At 53.7% G+C, this 23,941-nt stretch overlaps 5 protein-coding genes across 8 annotated transcripts; 1 reads left to right on the top strand and 4 right to left on the bottom strand.

Moving 5' to 3' along the window:
- Nucleotides 1-351: 351 nt before the first annotated feature.
- Lsmem2 (leucine rich single-pass membrane protein 2) lies at nt 352-3,861 on the top strand. Its single transcript, XM_090323726.1, has 4 exons — nt 352-413; nt 2,717-2,830; nt 2,927-3,115; nt 3,247-3,861. The coding sequence occupies exons 1-4, from the start codon at nt 392-394 to the stop codon at nt 3,378-3,380; spliced, it is 459 nt and encodes a 152-aa protein (XP_090179852.1). The 5' UTR covers nt 352-391; the 3' UTR covers nt 3,381-3,861.
- A 41-nt stretch (nt 3,862-3,902) lies between these two features.
- On the bottom strand, nt 3,903-9,485 carry Ifrd2 (interferon related developmental regulator 2). Of its 4 annotated transcripts, none has more exons than XM_090323722.1 (12): nt 9,239-9,485; nt 7,562-7,681; nt 7,391-7,475; nt 6,550-6,674; nt 6,309-6,466; nt 6,124-6,174; nt 5,531-5,709; nt 5,334-5,439; nt 4,935-5,072; nt 4,695-4,823; nt 4,517-4,612; nt 3,903-4,407 (listed from the first exon to the last, which is right to left on the bottom strand). In XM_090323722.1, the coding sequence occupies exons 1-12, from the start codon at nt 9,294-9,296 to the stop codon at nt 4,327-4,329; spliced, it is 1,326 nt and encodes a 441-aa protein (XP_090179848.1). In that variant the 5' UTR covers nt 9,297-9,485; the 3' UTR covers nt 3,903-4,326. The 4 variants fall into 4 exon arrangements, with proteins under 4 accessions (XP_090179848.1, XP_090179850.1, XP_090179849.1 ...); XM_090323724.1 differs by lacking the exon at nt 9,239-9,485 and adding an exon at nt 8,816-8,977; XM_090323723.1 differs by lacking the exon at nt 9,239-9,485 and adding an exon at nt 8,558-8,774.
- Nucleotides 9,486-10,213: 728 nt separating this feature from the next.
- Nucleotides 10,214-11,671, bottom strand: LOC150043150 (hyaluronidase-3-like). Its single transcript, XM_090323187.1, is given in 4 exon segments — nt 10,214-10,327; nt 10,329-10,463; nt 11,273-11,335; nt 11,642-11,671. Coding segments are annotated over 4 exon segments (342 nt in total).
- Nucleotides 11,672-12,161: 490 nt separating this feature from the next.
- Nucleotides 12,162-13,750, bottom strand: Naa80 (N-alpha-acetyltransferase 80, NatH catalytic subunit). The gene has a single exon (XM_090323102.1). It carries the CDS (start codon nt 13,154-13,156, stop codon nt 12,368-12,370), a length of 789 nt encoding a protein of 262 aa, XP_090179228.1. The 5' UTR covers nt 13,157-13,750; the 3' UTR covers nt 12,162-12,367.
- A 3,140-nt stretch (nt 13,751-16,890) lies between these two features.
- LOC150043148 (hyaluronidase-1-like) lies at nt 16,891-19,569 on the bottom strand. Its single transcript, XM_090323101.1, has 4 exons — nt 19,393-19,569; nt 18,304-19,227; nt 17,818-17,907; nt 16,891-17,699 (listed from the first exon to the last, which is right to left on the bottom strand). The coding sequence occupies exons 1-4, from the start codon at nt 19,474-19,476 to the stop codon at nt 17,376-17,378; spliced, it is 1,422 nt and encodes a 473-aa protein (XP_090179227.1). The 5' UTR covers nt 19,477-19,569; the 3' UTR covers nt 16,891-17,375.
- Nucleotides 19,570-23,941: the final 4,372 nt, after the last annotated feature.

Raw genomic sequence — 23,941 nt, 5'->3', positions numbered from 1 at the left:
CCAGTGCCCAGTCGAAATATTGCCTTTTAACTCTAATTTGCCCACTTAATGGCATAGACTGGGTTTTAGCTGCCTATCGCTGCCCAGTACCTGTTCTGGATGAAGGATCCAAGAGCCACGCATGATTGCCTGAGAAGATCTTTGGGCCTTAGTGCCCTGGGCACTGCTCTTGGCAGAGCTCAACAGCATGGTAGTCTAGGCTGGCCCCTGTGCTTCTGTCCAGCCAAGAGTGGCCTCCTCTAAATATAGCCGCGATGAGCTCAGGCCTATTTCAGGTCCAGTTTGGGAAGCAGCCAGGGTCTTCTTCAGGCTCCAGAGGAGCCACCGCTGCTTTTATCCATTCCTGCTACCGGGAACCCTCCCCGGCCCCACTGATTGCTCACCAGTGGCGATGCCTGAGGAGATCCAAGAAGGTAGGAGAGGGTGATGGTGAGGGAGGGGTAAGCCTTCAGTCCTACCACCCTGTGGATCACATGGAGGTCTGACCTCTGTCCAGCTGACCAGACCGTCTCACCTTCTCACCACTTTTCCTGTCCCAACTCTAGAAAAGGGAGCTGGCTCTAGGCCTGGAGGAATTATCTGCCATGCTGGGACCACTCCCCACCCCAGGTCATGTCCGTTCTCCTGGCTGTGGGCAGCAGGGAAGGGGCGGGAGGAGCTATCCACTATGGACTGTGCCCAAGTGGGTGTGGGCATCTGCTGAACTGTTCAATATGTCCTTCAGGAAGGAAGCTAGAACTGGTGTGGGCAATGGGCACAGAAAGCATTCAGGCACCTGGCCCAAAGACTGGAAAGTAGACAGGCCTCTGGCATCCCCAACTTGTGCCTATATTTACCTAATGGGCTAAGAGTTCAGGGTTGTTCAGTTTGATCAGACTGAAGCTCAGCTAGTCAAGGAACTGGGTAGCATGCCCCTAACCCTTGCACTGTATAGGTAAGGCAGGCCCTGGGGCTAGTCAGGAGGCTAAGATCTGAGGATAGATCAAAGCTAGCCTGGGGAGGAAAGTCTGCCTGACTCTCATCTCCAACTAACCACAGAAAAAGCCACAAGTGGAACTGTGGCTCAAAGCAGTAGAGCACTAGCCTTGAGCAAAAAGGAGCCCAGGGACAGAGCCCAGGCTGAGTTCAAGCTCCACAACTGACAAAAAAATAAATAAAATAGTGTCAGCTAAGTATTCAAGATAAGCATGAGGCCTTGAATTCAAATCTCCATACTGCCAAAAACAAAACTCAGATGGCTCTGAAGTAAATCATTAAAGCCCCCAAGAAAGTACAGAAACTCAATGGACACAATCTGTGAGTGGATAATTAAGGTTCCTTGGGCAAACAGTAAGTCAAGAAAGGGTTTTCCTTGCTCAAATTAGCATGTAACGTGTGTGTGTGTGTGCACACGCGCCAGTCCTGGATCTTGAACTCAGAGCCCAAGTGTTGTCACAGAGCCTTTGTGCTCAAAACTAGCACTCTTTATCTCTTGATCCACAGCTCTACTTCTGATTTTTGGTGGTTAGTTGAAGGTATGAGTTGTGAAAACTTTCCTGGCTGGCATACATGATCCTTAGATTTCAGTAGCCAGGAAGGATTACAGCTTGGACACACATTTCTTTAGGGCAATTTGATAGTACCTTATGAAAAAAAAAAACCCACTTCTGGGAATTGTCCTTAATAATAACTTCAGGAAATTAGAGGGGCGGGGGAGCTTTACACTCAAGTATGGGGATCCTGGGAATTATTCATTTCTGAAGCTAACTGGAATCCTAAATGGCCAGACAGTCTGAGACATGACTGCAGGGAAACTTAGGGTATGGAAACCGTTTAATGAGAGGGATCTCCTGTGGTGAAAACAGCAGGGTCCACTTGAGAATAGCTGAACCACACTGAATTTGTTAAAGGTAGGACAAAGCCTGTCTGGAAAAGGCTTCAAACGGCTACAATGGAGCTGCCTAAGTCACAGAGAAGTTTGCCCAAGCCCCTAAAGTCTAGGCCTAATTTACACACTACGTGAGGACAGAAAAGGCAAGGCTGAAGTATAAAAGTTGTGTGGGAGGTTTGTCCCACCATGATGATAAACTTTTTTTTTTCTGGAAATGAGCAGGGAAAGAAATGCCCATTTATGGGTACAGCTGGTGGCTCACACCTGTCATCCTAGCTACTCAGGAGGCTAAGATCTGAGGCTGGCGGTTCAAAGCCAGCTAGGGCAGGAACGACCATGCGCCAGCTCCAATTAATCACCAGGAAATCAGAAGTGATGCTGTGGCTCAAAGTGGCAGAGCACTAGCCTTGAGTGCAAACAGGTCCTAAGTTTAAACCCCATGATCACCAACAACAAATCTCCAGCTGCTTCACAAGAAAGCTGGAACAAAGATGGGAGCCGAGGGCAGGGAGTTTGCCCTAGTGGTAGAGTGCTTGCCTAGCATGCATGGAGCCCTGGGTTCGATTCTTCGGTACCACATACACAGAAGTGGTGCTGTGGCTCAAGTGGTAAAATGCTAGCCTTGAAGAAAGGCCAAGGACAGTGCTCAGGCCCTGAGTCCAAGCTCCAGGCCCACCCTTCAGACCTTCAAATCTGTAGGGGCTGGGGGTCACTCAGGAACCGAATCAAAGGTCATTCCTGAGGTTACAGGCGCTAACAAGCCAAAGCACCCCCTCCACCCCCAGCCCCTGCCACTACCTGGGAGAAGGGGGACTTGCCGGCTCACTCAGCCCCATGCTCCTGCAGGCTCTGTGGCACCTCCACACAACCAGAGGATTGGGGTGCCACTGGCCCCCAACCATGTGCCTGAGGAGGTGCATCTGCATCACGTGGAGTCCATCAGCGACCTGCATGGTGGAGGTGAGCAGGGCAGGGGTGGGTATAGGCTGGATGGGCTGGGGGCGGGGCCGGGAGGAGAGGTGCACCTGCCACCACCCCGGCCATCCATCCTCCCAGCAGGCCTGTTGCGCCCCTATCTGGCTGAAGAGGCGCGGCCGTGGGATGAGCTGCTGGGTGTCCTGCCCCCGTCGCTGTGTGCCCGGGCGGGGAGCAGCCCCTTGTGTGGCCGTGGGGGGTTCCTGCTGCTCCTGACCCTGCTGGTGTTTACCTGCCTGGCGCTCGCCATCCTGGCCGTGTACTTGAGCGGTAGGCGACAAGCAGGGTGGGAAGGATGATAGCTTGGGGCTGTGGGGTGGGCTGTGGGTGTCGGTGGGTGTCCCCTGGGGCTGGGCTGGAGGGGAGGGTGTGGGGTGGTATGTGACCTCCCCCGTCCCCAGTGCTGCAGAGCGAGTCCTTGCGGGTGCTGGCACACACGCTGCGCACACAGGAGGAGACCCTACTCAAACTGCGCCTCGCCAGCCTCGGCCAGCTCCGGAGGCTCAACGCCAGCGTCGCCAGAGCACCCAGCTGAGGGTGCCATGTCACATGGGGCCTGGGTGTGCTGGGCTGTGGGTCTTGGCAAACCTCGCCTCTCCACTCACACCACCGGCTGCGCCAACACTAGTTTCTTGGAGAGATTTTTTTTTTTGGAAGAGCCTGCTGTGACTTTCTAACTGCCTGGCTATTGAATCCACTGCAGGCCAGGCCTGGTGGAGCCTTCTGCAGCCAAGACCCTGCCTTGTGAGCTCCCAGGTCAAAGGACAGGGCACTAGACTTACTGGCGGCCAGCCCTCAGTGACCTGTCAGCACGCTCTGGCCCCCCAGAAGTCTAGAAATAGTTGACCCTGCTCAGTTCCCCACTCTGCCAGGCCTCCCAGTGAGGGTCCAGCCTCAGCTTTAAAACAAGAAGGCACAGGGGTAGCTGAGGCCCCCTGGGGAAGAGACTGCCTCCCTCTGAGAGCAAAGGTGAGAAGGGGGAGACACAGTAGGGAACAAGGGGAGGGCAGGAAGTACCTCTGAAGTACCCATGACCCCGAGACCACAGGAGGCTAAGCAGTGTACCACTTCTTGTAATCTTTAAAAACCAGCAAGCAGTTCCATTCCGAATAGCTCTTTACCTTCCTACCTGCTTTGGGGTGCCTGTCTAGGTACCAAAGCCCCAACAGAAGCCACCCTAGGAGACCAAGGCCTAAGAAAGAAAAGGAAGAGTGCCTGCCTGCTACCTGCCTCCCTGCCCCACAAGCCCTAGGACAGGCACACATTTTGGGCACCCTGAGATGGGGCAGGAAGAGTGCAGGGACAAAGGGGGCCTCTAAATGTTCTGACCCCTTATCCTCCCACCCTGCTTTCTGGTGGTTTTTTTTTTTTTTCGGTTTTCTCATTAAAAAAATAAAGTGACAATCACTGGCAAGTACCAGTTCCTGCACCATCTTCAGTTAAAAACACAGCTAGGGTGTGGACAGTCTCCGTAACCTGCTTCACAGGATGTCTGCTCGCTTGTCCCGTGTGCGGCTCCTGGCTTTGGTCCGGGCTTTGAAGGCAGCTGCGTTGTACAGATGCTGGGATTGGGAGCAAAGAGTGGGAGGAGGGGGATCGGGTGAGTGGAGAAGGGGGAAGCCCAGGGAATTCCTGACATCAGAAAAAACAGCAATGGCCAAGGGTACATACCTTCTCAAAGCGAGAAATCTTGCAAGCCTTCAAGGCAGAGGCATCGAGCACCAGCACAGGGCCTAGACCAAACACGTCTCGGAGAAGCTCGTTGTTCTGGGGACAGAGAAGGCAATGAGCTCGGGGCCAGCGGGTGTGGCCAGGCGGGGGCCCTCGTGGTAATGGTTACTTCTCCTACCTGGAGGTGGTGGTGCAGGCCGGACCCCAGCACCTCCTTGAAGGCCGTGTAGATTCTGTGCCGAGCCCAGCTGTCCACGTAAAGCACTTCCAACCCAAAGCGGATTTTCTCTTCCTCACATTCACCACCCTGCGGGGGTAGAGAGTCCACACCACCGGGTTTGGTGGCTATGCCTGGGAGGGTGGGGGACACACGCTGGCTAGGACACACACAGTCTCTCTCACAAACACGCATGCGCACCTCAATAAAGTGCAGCACAGCACGGAAAGTAGAGCGCTGGCGCCGGCGGTCAGCCTTGGCCCGGTACTTGTTGCTGTCAGTGGCCAGGGTGCGCAGGGCACTGCAGAGGGCTTCCATGTCCTCGTAGATGAAGTCCTCCTGCGGGGAGAGGGAGGCAGAGCTCCAGCTCGGCAGGGTGACAGCATGGGGGCTGCCCAAAGCCTCCCTTTCCCTTGCAGCCCCTCCTCTTCCCTGCCAGACCTCTCAGCCTCTTAAAGGACTCTGCCCAGGGGCCTCCGTCCATCCTAGCACCTAGCCTGTAGATCACAGTTGTGGCCACCTCCCCTGCGTATGGCCCCCAGGCTGCTTGCTTCCTGTGGCATGCTCTGTTACCCGGGCACTCCCCACTATTTCTCACACCTCAAGGTCCCGGGCGAGCTCAAAGAGCAATGCGATGGTCTCGCCGGCAGTGATGCGCAGGTTCACACTTTCACTGGCCAAGAGCTGGGGCAACCGGGGCAGCTGCCTGGGGAAGGGGCAGGCTAAGCTACACGTGTAGGTGGGAGGCCCCCTACACAAGACACCCCCTTCCTCTCCCAGTGGGCAGCCATGCCTACCTGTCAAGAATATGGCTGATGTGGGTGCTAGGGCAGATGGTGAGCAGCAGTGCCCAGGCCTGCAGGGCAGCACAGAGCAGACCGTGAGAGCTGGCGGGGACCGAAGCAGGCGCAGAGCCACCTGTACCACAATGCCGGCTGAAAACACCCTCTAAGCAGGCAAGGCAAGACAACAGGTCCTGGGAGCATAGGAAGGTAAGGGGATGTTTAGGGACAGAGGTATAAGCTGGTGTGTATTTGTGTGTGTTTGAACTTGGGGCCTAGATGCTGTCCCTGAGCTTTGTTGCTCAAGGCTAGTGCTCTTATCATTTGAGCATACCTCCACTTCCAGCTTTTTTTGATGATTACAAACCCTGATCCTCGATCTCATCCTCCAGAGTAGTCAGAATTAGTTGTGACAACTGGCTATGCCCCGTTTATGCTGCTGCTACAGAGGCCAGTAAGGAGGTCCCGGTGGCAGAGGTGTGAGTCAGTAAGCCGGAGAGATGCTTGGGCTAGCTTTGAGCCCTGATCTTCAGACCAGAGGCTCCTGAGTAACTAGGATTACAGGGGACCTTCAGAATTCTTAGCCACTGTGTCCCAAAGCCACTCACCTGGATGTCAGCAGCAGCCACGTAGCAGCCCAAGCCAAGAGCAGAAGCGCACTGATGAGAGAACAAAGCCAGGCCACAGTCAGGGGTGAGCTTAGGTTCTTGGTCATGAAGCAAGACAGGCGGAGCCCACCCTCTGCTTAGAGCTGGAGTGGAGGAAAGGCCCGACGAGGTGGGAAGACACTCACATGCAGCCGGGCAGCAGGGCTAGCTGTGCTGTCGCTGAGCACTGAGACCAGCAGGGGCTGCAGGCTGCGGAACAGCTCCTCGCCTTTGGGTCCAGGGCCCAGCTGTATACAGAGCAGGCCGAGCACAGCAGCAGCCAGGGCCTGTTCCTCACCCTTCCCTGCAAGATGCTTCTCAGTAAGGCCAGGCAGCTGGGGTCATCGCCTGCCTAGTTGGGGGACCCCATATACCCCAGGACCTGACCTTTCTTGAGGCACTTTTCCAGGGCGTCAGCCAGTGTGAGGCAGCGCTCCAGCAAGAAGTCAGGGAGGAGGTGAGAGGCAAGAGCTAGACGCAGGCTGTCCAGAGCTCCCTGCCGGGTCTTGGCACTGTGGAATAAAGAAGGAGGAGTAGCCAGTGGCTCACACCTGTCATCCTAGCTAATCAGGAAGCTGAGATCTGAGAGGATCCAGGTGCAAAGCCAGCCCAGGCAGTCCATGAACCTCTTAGCTCCAAGGAACCACTCCAAAAGCCAGAAGTGGAGCTGTGGCTCAAGTGGCAGAGTGATATACTTAAGCGGAAAAGTTCAGGAATTGGGAGAGGAGTTTGGCCTATAGGTAGATGCATGTCTAGTAGGCACGAAGAACTAGGTTCGATTCCTTGGTACCACATGTAGAAAAAGTCGGAAGTGGTGCTATGGATCAAGTGGTAGAACTGTAGCCTTGGGAAGCTCAAGGACAGTGATCAGGCCCTGAGTTCAAGCTCCAGGACTGGCAAAAGGAAAAAAAAAAAAGCAAAGTCAGGCCAGGAGTTTGGCCTAGTGGTTAAAGTGCTTGCCTAGCATGCACGAAGACCCGGGTTCGATTCCTTGGTACCACATACATAGAAAAAAGCCGGAAGTGGTGCTGAGTCTCAAGTGGTAGAGCTCTAGCCTTGAGAAAATCCAAGGACAGTGCTCAGGCCCTGAGCTCAAGCCCAGGACTGGCAAAAAAAAAAAAAAAAAAAGCAAAGTCATATGGGCCAGTCCTCCACTCTTGGGTCATACCTGGCACAGGCTGATTAGGACCCTGAATACAGATAGCAGTTAGCCAGCAGCCAGGGGTACCTCTTGTCTGTGAGGCAGTCCACATAGTCCTTTAGCTTTTCCTCCAGGTCTTCCTGCTGGCTCTGCTCATCCACAGCGTCCCCCCCTGCAAGGCCAGTGGGTCAGCACTACTTCTTTTGTCCTTGCTCAGCGGAGCCCTTTCTGAGCCCCCCTGCCAAACACTATTCTCACCCAGGCTGTCCTCTGCGGTGGTGCTGAGGGGGCTGGGGCATTCACTGGTGGTGCTGTGGGCCTCGCTCGCTGCATCTTCCTCACTGGAACCTGAGTCAGCTTGGGCACTACTCTGGGCACCTGGAAAGCATAAAATTGGTACTTGAAGCCAGCCACCGGTACCTGATGCCTAACTCCTCAGGATGCTGCGATCTGAGGTTTGCGGTTCGGGGCCAGTCCAAGCAGGAAAGTCCTTAAGACTCTCATCTCCAATAAACTACCAAGAAGTCAAAAGCGGAACTGTGGCTCAATTAATAAGAGTGTTGGTCTTGAGCAAACGCAGCTCAGGAACAATGCCCAGGCCCTAAGTTCAAGCCCTAAGACTGGCACAAAGGAGAAAGGAAGGGAAGTAGGGAAGGAAGAAAAAAGAAGGGATTAACTGGGTTAGTTGCCCAGAATTCAAAACCAAAGTTTCTCTAATGGCAAGAGCAGCTGTTTCGTGTGGAGTAGCTGAAGACAAGTGAGCTACAGCTCTGCTTCAAGTTACTTATGAGCCCTGGGGAAGAAGCCCAGATATCCCAAAGCCTCAAATATATGTATTTTTTTGAGCTTCCTCTAGTTTACCCAGGGCCATGAGCTCTTGGTATAGACATAGCGGCACCTCCTGATCCCAGAAAAGCAGAAAGTGACACTCTTATCAGCCTTTGAACACAGGTTCACAATAGGGAAATCTCCACGTCAATGGGACAGGAACATGACGTGTGGGTCTGGCCTAAGGCCAAGGACTGACTTTGGCCAGGTAGGTTTTGATCACTAGGCTGGCTCTACATCTCAGGGGCTACTAATACTCCTTGTCCATAGGAAAATATCCTGCCACACGCAGGCTTCTACACACTCATCCTCTTGGCACTCTGCTTGTCCAAACAGCCCAGCCTTCTCTCACTTGAGCCACTGTACCGTTCCCTTTGCCTTCCATTACACACCTTCAACTTCTCCACCTGCGCAGACGGAACTCACCCACAAACCCCTCCCTGGTTTCCATTTGGGGCTGGCACTATTCAGCAAATGGTTCCAGCTGTGAAACGGTTACATCTAATAAATGTTTTTCCACTAACACCCCATTAGGGCGGTGGTCAGGTCAAAGCGGTGCCCGGCTGGCACCCTAGCCAACCAGAATAAGCATATGTGTTGACTGCAGACCCACAGGCTTCTGCGGCGGGCTGATAAAGGAGTCGCAAGAGTCCCTTAGTTCCAAGGCTCCGGTCCGGTACTGACTTGATCGCATCTCCCGCAGTTACCCGAAGCAGGTGGGGCTCGGGTCAACTTCCCGGATTCAAGGACGAGGCTGGACCTGCCCCTCCGAAAATGAGGGGGGGCTGACTTCCCGCCGCGTCCACTCGGCTTGTCCACTCTCGGCAATCAGCGAGGGAGACGGGATTGTGGGGAAAGGGAGGCCCGTGAGGTGCCGGCCGAGTCACAGCGGGGGCCCGGAGACCCCGCCGGGCGGGGGCGGGGGCGGGGGCGAGGCGAGCGCGCTCGAGTCGGGCGCACACGTGGCCGGTGCCTCCTGGGCACGTGCGGCCTCGGCGGAGATCCGAGCGAGCCACCGCGCCGACCGTGGAGCGTCCTAACCCTCCGGTCTCCGGAGACGCCGAAGGGCGGCGGGAGGTCCCCCCTCCGCCCCGCGCCCCCACTCACCTCCTCCGCGGCGCCGGCCGCCCTGGCGGGGCGCGTTGCCCTTACGGGCGCGGGGCATGCTGGGAAGCAGGAGTGGGTGTTACGGGGGCGCGGGGTCAGGGACCTGGCGGACAAGGACTCCAGACCACCGAGACGCTGACCAGTGCTCCGCACTGAGAGCTGGGCAGGCGACGGTAGCCACACGCCGCGCGTCCCACCATCTTCGCGAGGCGCCCCGCCCTGTCAAACTGGTCGCTGGGAAAGTAAGTTCCCAGACGCCCCGCTCTGACCCAAATCCACGCCGCCGGAACTACGATATCCAGAGGGCTGTGCGCTCAGACTAGGGCCCGCCCCTCCCCGCCCGCCAGCTAGGCGCAGTGCACCACGGGAGTCGTAGTCCACTCTGGAGACCCACAAGCTGACGCCGCTCCCGCTAAACTATGCACCCACAATGCCCTGCGCCCTCCCTCCCCTGACCCTCCGCTTGGGCGGCCCCGGGGAAGTAGAGAGGCTTGATTGGCACTTCAGGAGGTTCCACGGCTGCTGGGTTTTGAGGAACTTGGGAAGAGTTTGGGATTTGGTAGAATAGGGCAAACTGACAAACTTTAGGCAGTTAGAAAAAAAAATGACTTTATAAAGAAAGCACAATATAAACAGAAGTTTAGCATTTACAGATGGTCACTCAGCTCATCCTCAAGCCCCACTGCCCCTGGGTGGGTCTCCTCTGACTTCTCTGTGGATCTAGTGACATGGAGTGCTGATCCTCTCTGGGGCTTTCCTGTCATAAAGAAGAAAAAAAAAAAAGAGTATCTCAGACAGCCTTTTAAAAAAGTTTTTTTTCTCCCCCTTTCAACCAGAGGTCTGAAGGGAAGTGGTGAGTTCGTGTTGTGTTTGGGAAGGTTGACTATAAGCTGAACAGAACAAAAATGGGATTTCTTCCAAGACTAGGAAAACAACAGCAAAGAGAAGAGCTGGTAAGGGCAGAGACCTGGGCTTTTATGTTGCTTCTTTCAACCCAGGCTTAGGCTTCTGGCAAGTAGAGCCAGTCCAGCCGCTGCAGCTGAAGGACTCCCAAGCTCCAAGGCTGCTGTCTGGCTGCAGGTGCAAGAAAAGCTTCCATCTGTCCTGGATCTCACCTGGCACAGCAATTGGGGCCAGGGCACTGCTGGTGACTGCAGGCCATTGCTGCCTTGGTCACATTGATCACATAAGGTTCTAGGGTGTCATGGAGATGCCAACACACATCCTTGGGGAAAAGGATGGGGGGGTATTCAATGTTTCTACTCTACAGTCTTGATGTGGCCTCTTCCCTACCCTGGAAACCCCAACATGTGCTATATAAGGCAAGCTGAAGGGGGCAAGGATCACCTCTGAGCTGGAGAAACTCAAGTCCCCCCAGAGCACCACACTGGCTACCCCCAGGGCTGCACTCACGCCAATGGTCTGCATCAGGTCATTCTGGAGACAAAGAGAGGTTAAGACAGGGATGAATTGGCCTGACTGGGTCCAGTTTTTACCATAAAGAAACTTGGTTCAAGCCGGGCCCGGTGGCTCATGCCTGCCATCCTTAGCTACTCAGGAGGCTAAGATCTGAGGATTACGGTTTCAAAACCAGCCCAGCAATAAAGTCTGTGAGATGCTTATTCACCAATTAATCAGCAGAAAGCTGGAAGTGGTGCTGTGGTAGAGCACTAGCCTTGAGCAAAGAGATCCCAAGCCCTGACTCCCCCCCCCCCCCCGCAAAAAAAATGGTTCCCTGCCATGATCTGATTCTACCTCTAGATCACAGGTCCCTTTGCAACAGCTTCTGAGTGGTTTCTCAGGCTCTCCATTCAGAGAATGAGTCCCCACAGACAAGGGCTCCAAAGGCTCGCCCTATCTACCTCCTGAAATCTTCTCCCAGAGCCATGTTTCACTGGTTAGATGTTCTAGAATAGGGCCTTTTTCTGGATCAGGACCTCCCCATCAAGTTTCCCTGGGCAAAGTCTTCTCAGACCTTCCTAGCACGGGGCTATGGTCCTGGACTCAGAGTTGGTGATTTCAGCTTCTACTTACCCGAGACAGGAACTCCCCAGAGTCCAGATGTGTGAGACAGACATAGGCCAGGACAGGTAAAGGCTATATACACTCAGAAAGGGCTACACAGAAAGCGCCTTCCAGGGGGAGGGAAATGGGTACCAAGACATGTGAAAGGGTATCAATGTATGTGAAGTAATGCACCTTCTATCTGGCAAATATCATGTAACCCTTTTACTAATTACAATTAAAAAAAAAAAAAAAAAAGAAAGTGCCTTCCAGATGGTGTCAGACAAAGACTTAAGACTTGGTGATAGGCAGCCTGGGTGAAAGGTAGATGCTGGGGAAGAGAGCACTGGAAGCAGCCCATAACCAACACAGTTGGGTGTTTCAGGCAAGAGTAGCTACATTGCAGGGGCCAGTATAGTTGGAAGCCATAGTGTGCCAGCCATTGTCACATTCTGGGTAGCCATAGAACCCCCAGAGGCTATGCGGTTGCAGTGCTTGGTCCAGTTGGAGTGTTATCTTCCGTGCTTGCCTGACTTAATCCCTACTGAGCACTCAGGTCTCTGCTGTACTACCATTTTCTTTAGGTTTCTTGGATCAAGAGGAAGAGTCGAGACATTTGGGTTACTGAATTTCCTTGTCACAGCGTAGATCTTGCCACTGTATGCCTAATCTGTTCTCTTAGGTCTGTTGACCAGGCCCAGTTGTGGGCCTGGCACATAGCAGGTGCTCAGAGAATGAGTGAAAAGGGAATGGACCAGCTGATCGGTGGTCTGGATCAAGCAATGCGGGAGGGGTAAAGGGCAGGCATCACCCCAGCAATGACTCCAGGGCCAAGTTGGATTTGGGGTCTTCTCTCACAATTGGGAACATGAGAAGTAAGGGTCAGGGTGGTTAACAAATAAAATTGTCGCAGCCACATCCAATGGAAGCTTTTTATTCAGCCACAGCAAAGGCTCTGAGCCAGAGCTATGAAGCCCCCTTAGGCTCTACTGGAACACAGAAAAGATGCCCAGGCTAAGGCCAACCCTCAGGGGCTTGAGGCTGAAGTTTGGCCAATGGGCTGAGGCTGGTACTGTCCTGGGTAGTCCAGTGACCCGAAGGATAGCGCCTGATCCTATGTAGTGCTCAAATGTCTTTTTCCATCCAGAATATGGGACATCCCTTCAGATCTTGGTATTGGGTGTCTATCAGGCTTGGTGGAAGGAGCCCCAGGGGAGGGAGAGGGGGCGGCGGGGGAGGGGTGGTCAGGATCAGGGATGGGGGGGGAGGAGGAGGTGGTGGTAGCAATGGCGGCCCCTTGTGGTTTGGTGGGGCAGGTCCAGCAGTTAGGCCAGGAGTCTTGCAGGGTGGCTGGGGACCGGGGGCTTGAGAGAAGGCCCGGAGCAGGGTGCTGTGCAACCGTCGGCTAGCGAAGACCAAGCCCTGCACAGGCTCACCCAGCCTGTAGCCCAGGTGTGCATAGAAGGGCAGCTGGTCATGAGTGGTGAGGTGCAGCCGACGGAAACCTCGGGCATGAGCAAAGGCCTCCAGACCCTCCATGAGCCGGCGGCCAAAGCCACGGCCCCTCAGGGCCCGGGCTACCACCACCGTCTCCACTAAGAGACTCTGGGGCCGGTCTAGTACTTGTGACAGGCGAGCATGGCCCACCACGATGGGGGCTGCTTCCGGTGAGGGTGGGGGACACAGAAGCATCAAGCAGAGGGGGAAGGCATCTGAGGACTGGCCCAGGGAGTGCAGGCGGGAGGCGCGGCTTCGGGGCCACTGGTCATTGATGAGGTCAACACAAGCATCCAGGAGGTCAGGTCGGCAGTGTACAGGCTCTAGGATCAAATCCGCCAGGTCAGGCACTGGGATCTTCTTGGCCTGGGGTCCAGGATCCAGGGTGAGTTCAGCCGGACTAGGACTGAGGTTCATCTCTCAAGGTATGTGGAAATCCAAGGTCAGCTCAACTAGCTTGATGATGCTCCAGGACTGCTCTGGCTGGTGCCCAGGATCCAGGGTGGGCTTGTTCAAGCTGAGTCTCAGGGTCCACGCCGGCTGGCATGCAGGAACCAGAATCAACTTAGCTCGGCTTGTACTCGGGATCGGCTCCATCCAGTGCTCAGGGTCTAGGGTAGGGGACAGCAGCGTGGCTGGGCCAGAGCTCAGGGTCAGCTTTTGCCAACATGTAGGATCCAGGCTCGTGAGTCAGGCTGGGAGTCAAGGTCACCTCCTGTTAGGTTGCAGGTGGCTCAGTGCCAGTCGGATAAGGCCACAGTCTCCAGGCCGTGACATCTCCTCAAACCACAAGATTCCCCTCCTGTGGATAACAGCTGTGCTGGGCTATATCAGGAGGACACAATTGGAGTGGGAAAGGACTAATGAGTGCAAAGAGGGTTAAGTGTATCCTGAAAGTGGGGAGTGGTCTTACACTCACCTGATGGTATGGAGGGCCTGGAAAAGACCCATTTCTTACACCCCAAGGGGAAAGGACTGGGGTACATGTATCCAAGCATCCTATTACATATTGGATGGTATGCAAAAGGCTAGGGCAGAAACCAGAGGTTCTGGCCCCTATCTGCTTGGCTATACATTTCTACTCCTACTCCCCAGCATACTTTTTTTTTTTTTTTTTTTGCCAGTCCTGGGCTTGAGCTCAGGGCCTGAGCACTGTCCTTGGACTTTCTCAAGGCTAGAGCTCTACCACTTGAGCCTCAGCACCACTTCCGGCTTTTTTTTTCTATGTATGTGGTACTGAGGAATCGAACCCGGGTCTTCATGCATGCTAGGCAAGCACTTTAACCACTAGGCCAAACTCCCAGCCCTCCCCAGCATACTTCTTATACCAAGATATACCAGCCTGACCTCTAGCATTCCACTACTAAGCCTGGCTGATCTTGGGCAGAAAACGCAAACCAGACACCATACCTACTTCTTTCATCCATCTGAGGTTTTCTTTGTTAGGAACACCACCTGCAGGAGATGCTTGCTGCATCCTTTCCTTACATGAAACTTCTTGTTCCAGCTCTCAGCCTCTCCAACTTCCTGGACCATGTACATGCTTCCCTGACCCTTGGGCACTCATTCACGAAGCTTAGCCTTTCCTTCCTTGTGGCTCCTTTTCCAACTCTGTCCTGCTCAGGGAACTTTAGACATAGATCCAACTGACTCCACCAGATGGGGGTGCAGGGTAGTGACCACAATTGCACAAAACGGTTAGAACTGTGATCCAGGTTTCCTCTGATCTGAGTTTTGTTGTCACTCATCATCATTACTATTATTAGTAGTAGTAGTGGTAGTAGTAGTATTTCGTGCACTGATCCTAGGGCTTGAACTCAGGGTCTAGGCGCTGTCTCTGTACTTATTTGTGTGTTCAAGGCTAATACTTTACTACTTGAGTCCCAGACCCCAGCTCCACTTCTGGCTTTTTAGATGGTTAATAGGAGATTTGAGTCTCAAGGACTGTCCTCCCAAGCTGGCTTTGAACCACAATCCTCAGATCTCAACCTCCTGAGTAGCTAGGTATGCAACAAGCACCAGCACTACCCATATTATTTGAGATCCTGCTAGGAAGATGATCTATGCTAGGGCTCACTCCTTCCCGCCCTTCCTTTGTGTGTGTGTGTGTGTGTGTGTGTGTGGTATTGGAGTTTGAACTCAGGGCATCAAGCTGGCCTTCAGCCACTCCATCAGCACATGCTGTATTCTTTCTTTCTTTTTTGCTTGACAGTCCTTGAGCTTCTTTTGCTCAAGGCTAGCGCTCTACTGCTTGAGCCACACTCCCAGCCCATGCTGTGGAATTTCTTGCCCAGGTCTCCACTCCTCTCCACACCTGCTCCAGAGAGCTCCTCCAGGTTCTCTTCCCGCCACCCCCTGGAGCTAGCTGGAAATACGTAGTTCCCGCTCTTCACGCCACATCCCACGACCTCTAGGCTCCCTTCCCTCCCTACAGAAGCCGGGGTGGAAGAAGGAAGCTTCAGGCGGCGTCTCGGGTCTACAGCCCCAGGCTAATCCACAGGCTTAGAGAAGGCGGCCAGCGCAGGCCCCGCCCACTGTGGGCGGGGCTTGCGGGGCGGGGGCGGGGCTTGCGGGGGACCCTGCCGCTCCCTCCCGCTCCAGGGGCCTCCACTTCCCCGCCCCTAGAGGGGTCGCAGGCGGTGGGGTTTCGCAAACAAGGGGTGAAAAAGCTCGACTCTAGGGGTGGGTGTGGCTTGGCGTGCTCGAGGGAGGGAGGGAGGGCAAGGCCACGTGGGGACGGCGAGGCGTGGGGGGACGGCCTGCAACGCGTGGGGAGGGCGAGGCGTACTGACGTGTTCAGAATGCTGGCTCTGGAATGTTCTGCGTCCCGGTCCAGAAGCGCGGCTGGGCCTCTCACGGTCTCCGGCGCAGACTCCTGGGTCGCCCCGCGCTGGCTGGCCCCCGACGCAGCTTTGAACAGCCCACGGCGCAGCTAACTTTCCTCCCCCATCTTCCAGGGCTGCCCGGCCCAGCCCAGGGGCCCCCGGAGCGCCGCGGCCCGAGCCCCGCCCCTCGTTCGCGTCACAACACGGGGAGGGCGGCGCAAGCTCAGTCAATGCCTTTTCCCGCCCTGCTGCCGCGAGGGGGCGTGGCTTCCGCTTGGCCCCGCCCTCCTCCAGCCCGGGCTGAAGCGGAAGTGAGTCCAAACCAGATCTGATTGGTGACAGAGAGGCTTAGAGGCGGGGTCTGACAGGAAGCGGCCGGGGCCCTCGCCGGTCACTGCTCCTCCCCCCCAGGCCCCGCCTTCGGCGTCAGCTCCGCCCCTGCCTCACCCGGCCCTCCCTACCCCACCCCAGATTCCAACCTTAGGGTCCAGACCTGTGAACTCGGGGCCTGGGAGCTGTCCCAGAGCTTTTGTGCTTCAAGCGAGGGCTCCACCCCTTGAGCCGCAGCACCACTCCGGTGGTTACTTGGAGACAGGAGTCTCACAGACTTTCTTGCCCAGGCTGGCTTCAAACCATGATCTTCATTGACTCAAGTCTCCTGAGTAGCTAGGATTACAGGTGTCAGTCACCAGAACCAGGGGAGTCCCATTTGTTATCCGGGATCCCTGGGGACAGGATCCCACCCGTGCCCCACATAGAAACAAGGGGTTCAGGTGGAAACCACCTCCTGGAATTTGGGTCCCACCCTGGGAAGTTGCAGTCCCAGACAGATAGATGTTAGACTTGGATGCAAAAGAGGAACCTTTCCGGTGCCTGCTGGATATCAGAGTTCTCCCACTTTGGGCCCTTAAATAAACAGATCTCGTAAGTAAAATCACACCACGTCTGCTTTACTTGCTGGGTGTGGTGGTCCTGTAGTGCTAGTCACCATCTTCAAGTCAAGAGTATATGAGCCAAAGACCCCATCTCTGGAACCAGACAGCTTAGATTTAAATCTGAACTTCTGTCATTTCCTCTGTGCAACTCTGGACAGAAAAGTCCTCCCTGTCTCTGTGAGTACCTTGCTTTGTGTCTCCTCTCTCTCTCTCTCTCTCTCTCTCTCTCTCTCTCTCTCTCTCTCTCTCTCTCTCTCTCTCTCTCTCTCTCTCTCTCTCTCTCTCTCAGCAGTGGGACTTGAACTCTGAGCCTGAACATTGTTCCTGAGCTCTTCAGCTCAAGGCTACCACCCTACCCCTGGAGCCACAGCGCCACTTCCAGTTGTTTTGTTTTTTGCCAGTCTGGGCTTGAGCTCAGGGCCTGAACGCTGTCCTTGGACTTTCTCAAGGCTAGCACTCTAGCTGCACCACTTCCGGCTTTTTGCTATGTATGTGGGGTACCAAGGAATCAAACCCAGGTCTTCGTGCATGCTAGGCAAGCACTCTACCACTAGGCCAAACTCCCGCCTCCCCCCTAGCTCCAGTTTTCTAGTGGTTAATTGGAGATAAAATCTCATGGATTTTAGTAGTCAGGGTGGCTTTGAACAGCGATCCTCAGAACCTTAGCCTCCTGAGTAGCTAGGATTACTGGCGTGAGCCACTGCACCCAGCAATTCCTTGGTTTTTGTTCTCACAGTCTCATTCTGAGAACGAATTGAGTTAGCCTGCTCTGGTATAGAACAGGCCCCTGGTGATGGCATCTTTTGTGACTGACTGCCTGGAAAGGCTGACTCAGTGTCTAGGGAGGAATTGTCTAAGATCCTGATGCGGAGACTCCTAGGACATAAACACGTCCCTCTGTTCACACCAGTCTCCTCGCCAGCCCTGGTAACAGCGACATTTGAACTTCACAGCCATCTGTGCCCGATCCTCAGGTGAGAGGGCCCCCTTCAGGGTCAAGGGTCTGCCTCCAGGTGTAGGCTGGATGGAGAAACTTGCAGGGTTGAGGAAGAGCTGGGCCTGTGGGTGGCTGGGGCGGCGGGCACAGCGTCCATGGCCAGCACACAGGGCTTGACTGCAGAGAAGAGCTCCACTGGTTACATTCAGGAGGAAAGGCCCCAGTGTGGTATCCATATATTTCTTGATGGCTTGGCAGGATTCCTAGGTGGGTGGGAAGGAGAATATTAGAGACACTGCAGCCAAGTATCCACCTACATAGGGCAGAGGTAGTAGGAAGGGCAGGCCAGGGTCTCTTCTCTTCCCCCAGGTTTCAGCTCACCTTGGTCTTTGTGTTTTCCCAGCTCACCCAGAGAACTACTCCTGCTGCCCCTTGGGCTGCACTCTCTCCCACGCTGTGCTCCAACTCTTCCTGGGGTGGGGAGGAAGAAAAGACAGCATAGCTCTGAAATGCCCTCCCTTGGCTCTCACAGAAGATTTCTGTGACACTGATGGATGAGATAAATAGAGCTATAGATAATAGACAGACATAGGTATATAATTCAGCTCGCCTCTGGTGGCTCACACCTGTAATCCTACTCAGGAGGATGAGATCTGGGGATTGTGATGTAAAACCAGCTCAGGCAGGAAAGTCCTTCAAACTCTTATATCCAATTATTCACCAGAAACCAGAGGTAGAACTGTCGCTCAACATGCTAGAGCACCAGCCTTGCGTGAAAAAGCTCAGGGACAGCATTCAGGCCCTAAGTTCAAACCCCACAACCCAGGGATAGGTGGGCGTGGGGGAAGGGTGTCACCCTGAACTTACCAAGGGCAGAAGTCTTGTCGTGTTGTAGAAGATCTTCACGTAGGGCAACACAGGCAGGTGAGGGTGCCTGGAAGCTGCAGCCACACGGAATGCCTCGCCCACACGATGCCGCACAAACATCTGTGCTTTCCCTGTGCCCACCAGCTCTGCAGGCATGTAGATACTGGGGTAGAGAGCAAGGCTCTGGTTCCATAGCCATCCGAGCTGGTCGTTTTGGGCGCGGATGTCGTGTGAGCACTGCCCTGTGTAATTGGCACTCAGGAAGTCATAGTTGTAGCAGTTGGGCAAGCTATAGAAACCCCAGAGGCCATGAGGACGCAGTGCCTGTCCCAGCTGTAGGGTGTCTGACATCCAGGCTTGTGCCGCTTTCTGAAACTGGTCTTTGGCTACTTCCTCTACTTGACTTGCTGTCCAGTCAGGGTGCTGTGTCTGTACCAGGGTCCGTGAACGTTGCCGATAAATGTCTTTGGAATCCCAGTTGAAGGCCCAGCGTGGACGCCAGGCCTCCCAGTCAATGACTGCCAGCCCTGAGAAGGTAGAGGCAGGGATGGCAGCCAGGATGTCCCAGAATGTGCGGGCCAGGTGGGTATACAGGCTGGCATTCTGGGGCAAGCCACCAAATATGGGCTCCCCTGTAGTTGTGTAGTAAGGATAGGTACCCAGCTCCCAGCTGTAGAAAATTGTCATATTTGGACCATGGAAGCTCTGCCCTGGGTTGGCTACCACATCAAAGACGCTCACATCCACATCCACACTGTAATTTTGTAGACACCACTGGGTGTTGGCATTCCAGATGGTGATGAACGGCTGCTGGGTTACCGCAGGACTCCTGGAGCCTTCAGTCAGGTCCAACAAGATCCAGAAGAGAGTACAGATTCGAAGCAGTTGAGCTGAGCTAACACGGGGTGATAGGTCTGGGAAAACCTGGCCAGGGGAGACAGAGCTGAGGACAGAGATGCCGTAACATCTATTGTAGATGCTTAACTAGAAATAATGGCAGCCACTAGGAGAAGGGATGCCCAGTAACATAGATCAGCCCAGTTCTCCTGGATGCCCACCCCCCGCGCCCCCACCGCACACACCACCTACCAGATGGAGCCTGCTGACCTCTGCGCAGGAGAGCTTCATCTTCCAAACTCCCTTATAGAGTGTGGGGCCTGGCCAGCTTTTCATCCTCACACTCTAGCCCCAGCTCTGCAGCAGAATCTTCAGGAGGAAGAGGCTGCAACTACCGGCAATTCTGAGTGCTTTGTGGCTGGTCACACCACCCCTTCTTGGGGTGGAGTCTTGGCAGGGCGGGCTGGGCTAACAGTGTCCCCGCCCACTGTGGCTCGGGCTTTGTGGCTGGAACGGTTGGCCGGTGGCAAAAGCAGCTGGCAAGAAGCTGGGTTCCTGAGGATTACAGGCTCAGAGAGTATACTTTCTCCAGATCACCGCCATGATGTCGTTAGCTGGCCAGACATAAACGTTCTTGGATTCCTTCTTCCTTGAAGCAAAAAAAACACGGCTGGAGTCAGAACCCAGGACTTGCTGGGCAAGCATTCTACCATGTTAAACTCTCAAGATGATCTTTTAAAATATATTTTACAGGACTAGATGTGGCACAGAGAAAGAGAGCTGAGCTAGCCTACACAATGCCCTGAGTTCTGCGGTATTACAAACAAAACAAAAACAGATGTATTATATAACTGTGTTGATAAAGAGAAGAAAAGAAAAGATCTAGGGGCATGGCTTAAGTGACAGAGTGACTATAAAGCAAGTGCTAAGTCCTGAGTTCAAACCAAAGAACCACCAAAAAAATAAAAGAAGCAACACTGAGTATTAGCTATTCATTATCAGTATATTTGGTTTTTATTTCTTCCAATTAAAAAAATAAATAAACAGGGCTGGGAGTGTGGCTTAGGGGAAGAGGGCTTGCCTAGCATACATGAAGTCCTGGGTTTGATTCGTCCATACCACATACACAGAAAAAGCTGGAAGTGGCACTGTGGCTCAAGTGGTAAAGCTCTGGCCTTGAGAAAAGTCCAAGGACAATGCTCTCGGGCCCTGAGTTCAAGCCCAGGACTGGCGCGCGTGCACACACACACACACACACACACACACACACACACACACAAATGTGTGTTCTCTAGAAATATTGTGGCCCTAAGTCTCGTCCGTGCTTACTGTCCCTAGTGGTTAAATGGTCCCTGCTTCTGGGTCCTGGTCATGAAGTTGAGGCTGTATTGTTACCCTATTATATGTATTTTCAGTCATTGTGTCTTTGTAATGCTCCAGTTGGTGATCGTCCTGTCCTCTACACCCGTCCGAGGGGCTTGGACATGTGCCCCCCCTCAGTCCTGGGGGCAGGGTATATGTGTGAGACTTCGATTTGAGATCATGAAACTCCATTTTTGTTTGCTTGACCATGAGGATGTGCCAAGATTGTGCCAGCATGCACTAGAGAGCCCTGCTTTCTTCATGCATTTGTGCTTTCACTTGTTTGCTGATTCAGAAGCTGGTTATTGAGACCTGCTAGGTGCTCAGGCCCTGGCTTGCCTGCAGACATGCCAGTGAATGGGGAGGGATCAAGCTCTGTCCAAGGCGAATGTGCTGCCTGGGCCTGGAATAGTGTTTCTTTAGGCACTATGGCTCAATTGGTAGAGTGCTAGCTTTGAGCCCACAGAGGGGAAGGGATGGAGCCCAGGCCCTGAGTTCAAGCCCCAGGACTGGAAAAAAACAAACAAAAAAAAGAGGGAAATCCTCTTGAGTTAGTCAAGCACCCGGCCCTCCGCAGGCCAGGCCAGAAGTTTGTAGCTAGGCCTCAGTCCCAGGGAGAAGGAATGCTGGCACAGAGGGAAAGAGCTGAAGGTACTGGAAGCCATTTCCCCAAGCCAGGCCCCACCCAGCAGGCCTATTCCTGCCCAGCCAGTCCAATTGGATTCCAACAAGGGGCGTGTGTGTGTGTGTGTGTGTGTGTGTGTGTGCCATTTGTCCATCTTAATGGTCCAATCCTGACTGTTTTCTGGCTCTGCATGCCCCAGGCTCCTGTACCTTTCTCCTCATATCTTGACTTTACCCCTTGTTACTACCTCCCCCCACACCTCCACCCCCAGGACAGTTCTGGCTGCCTTGGGTTGCAATTTTGCTCACATCCTCCCAGGACAGTAATGTGATGTGGACATGGAGGGGTCATGACAGGAAGGGGACAGGATACCACAGAGGGAGGGGGCTCGTATGCTGTGATCTACTCTTGGCCCATCTGTGGGAGCTGGTTTTAGTTGTAAAAGGTCAGAGCCCTGTGGGTCTGGTGTGTCCTTCCATGCAGAAGGAATTGATGGGTTTGGAAAGTCACCCATCCTCTGCTGGGCTCCAGCTCATGTGTTACTCACCAACACAGTACAATTCCAGTCTGGTTTCTCCCCACGACAGCCATGAGCACTTGAGACCCTCCCATTTTAGTATGCACTGCCTGTTACTATCTACATTTATATCAATGTATAGGTGCTGCCATGCAGTCTTCTGTCACCTCCATCCAGGGGGATAAGGGAGACTCAGGGCCCAGACACTGACCCTGCTCTACTCCTTGAGCCATAGCTCCATTTCCATTTTTTTTTTTTTATGTGGTGGTGGTTTAATTGGAGATAAAAGTTTCATGGACTTTCCTGCCTGGACTGGCTTTGAACCTCAAACTTCAGACATCAGCTTCCTGAGTAGCTAGGAGGGCAGGCATCAGCCAGCCACCAGCACCCAGCAATGGAGGAACCTCTTGACAATATCAGTTGGCACTGATTTGGTTGGCCAAGCTTGTTCCTCGGGCTTTGCTTCCTGACCACACTGTCTCCTCATCCACATGCTTTCGTCTGGAACCTTCTTATCATTTAGCATTTGATGCGGTTTTGGCATCTAGTGTGTGGCTCCAACTTTGTCATTCTCATGAGCACAGAGGTTTATCTTGGTGTGGTTCACAGCTATGTCTCTAAATACCCAGCTCAGGATTGGCCCAGGTGTATGCTTAGAGGTTTACTGCTTTCAGATGAAGTCAACTCCAGGGAAGCCCCTGGAGTTGACTCAAAGACATACTCCAGCCCCGACCTCATTAGAGGCTGTGTTCCAACTTCCTGCAGCATTCAGCTATGCTTTGTTCCCTGGCATCTTAACATACAAAGCACTGAGAGAGGATGATTTCCTCCAATCCCCCACCCATTTTGTTTTTACTTTGATAACCAGGATCTTGTGCAAGCTTCTCACTCTGGCCTTTCAGCTGCGTCTGTTCTTCCAGAATCAGTTGATTTCCTGAGGGTAGGGTTGTATGTGTTTGTGTGAGTCATGGATAGGAGTGACCCCCCACCCCCAGGTGGATCTCATAGCTAAGCAGAAGAGAGGAGTGGAGTTGAGCTGAGTAAAGCAGCTCAGAGTTGAGTTGGAGTTGAGTTGTTCTGATGGGAGCCTCTCCCTCTCTGTCTTTCTGTCTCTGTTTCTCTCTGTCTCTCTCGTGCCTGTCCTGGGCCTTAAACTCAGAGCTGCACCAGTAGCCTCCAGACCTTTTGTGCCCAAGGCTAGTGCTCTGACCATTGGAACCACAGTTCCACTTCTGGCCTTTGTGTGTTTGTGGTTAACTGGAAATAAGAGCCTTAAGGACTTTGCCGCAGGGGTTGGGTTTGTGGCTTCAAACCCTGATCCATCTTCAGATCTCAGCCTCCTGAAAAGCTAGGATTACAGCTTTGTGCCATTAGTATCAGGGCCAGCCCTGCTTTTTATTAGACAATTGGAGATGGACACTCAGGGACGTTTTCTGCCCTGGCTGGCTGGGAATTAGGTTAGTTTTCTGGACTTTAGCCTCCTAAAGTAGCTAGGATAAGAGGCACATCACACATTTATGAATTTTTTGGGGGAGGGGCGCTGCCCTTCAGCCCTGTCAAATATCAGTTTGACAGGGGACATCCCAATCTCCTTCCTGCCTTCTTACCTATCAGACTCAAGGGACCCAGATGATGCATTTAACTGGAATCCATTATCCTTGGAAGCAGGGACGATCATCTACTTCCCTTCTCCCCTGGGGAGCAAGGCAAGGAGGCTGATGCTAATTCAACTTGGGAAGCAAGAGGAATGGTAGAAGCCCAGCAAGCTCCATCTCTCATACAACGTGGGGCTCAACCGCATTCCAGGTATCTAGTAAGGTCTAGCTGGGTGCCAGTGGCTCATGTCTGTCATCCTAGCTACTCAGAAAGCTGAGATCTGAGGATCTTCGTTCAAAGCCAGCCCAGACAGGAAAGTTAGGGAGACTCATCTCTCCAGTTAACCAGCAAAAGGCTGGAAGTGGCACTGTGGCTCAAGTGGTAGAGCACTAGCCTTGAGCAAAAAAAAAAAAAAAACTCTGGGATAGCACCCAGTCCCTCAGTTCAAACTCCAGGAAGATACACACACACAAAACCCAGCAACATCCACTTTTGGTGTTGAGGTTGTGTGGGGGGCCTAGTGTCCTGGGTCTCAACACAACAGCCACAAGGTTGGGTGTCTGTGGTTTTCTAAGTCCTCGTGACCATATTTGACAGGCGAGAAGCCCCTAGCAGAGGGTTTTACAGAAAATGAGTGACCCAGGAAGCACTTACATACCCTGAACCCAGAAAGAGAAAATCACCAAAGCAGTTGTTTTCAA

Source organism: Megascapheus bottae, chromosome 32, assembly GCF_031878675.1.
Source record: "Megascapheus bottae isolate mThoBot1 chromosome 32, mThoBot2.hap1, whole genome shotgun sequence".
In the NCBI taxonomy this organism is placed as follows: Eukaryota; Metazoa; Chordata; class Mammalia; order Rodentia; family Geomyidae; genus Megascapheus; species Megascapheus bottae.
Note: the sequence above shows the minus strand (reverse complement) of the source record. Positions and strands in the feature narration are given on the sequence as shown.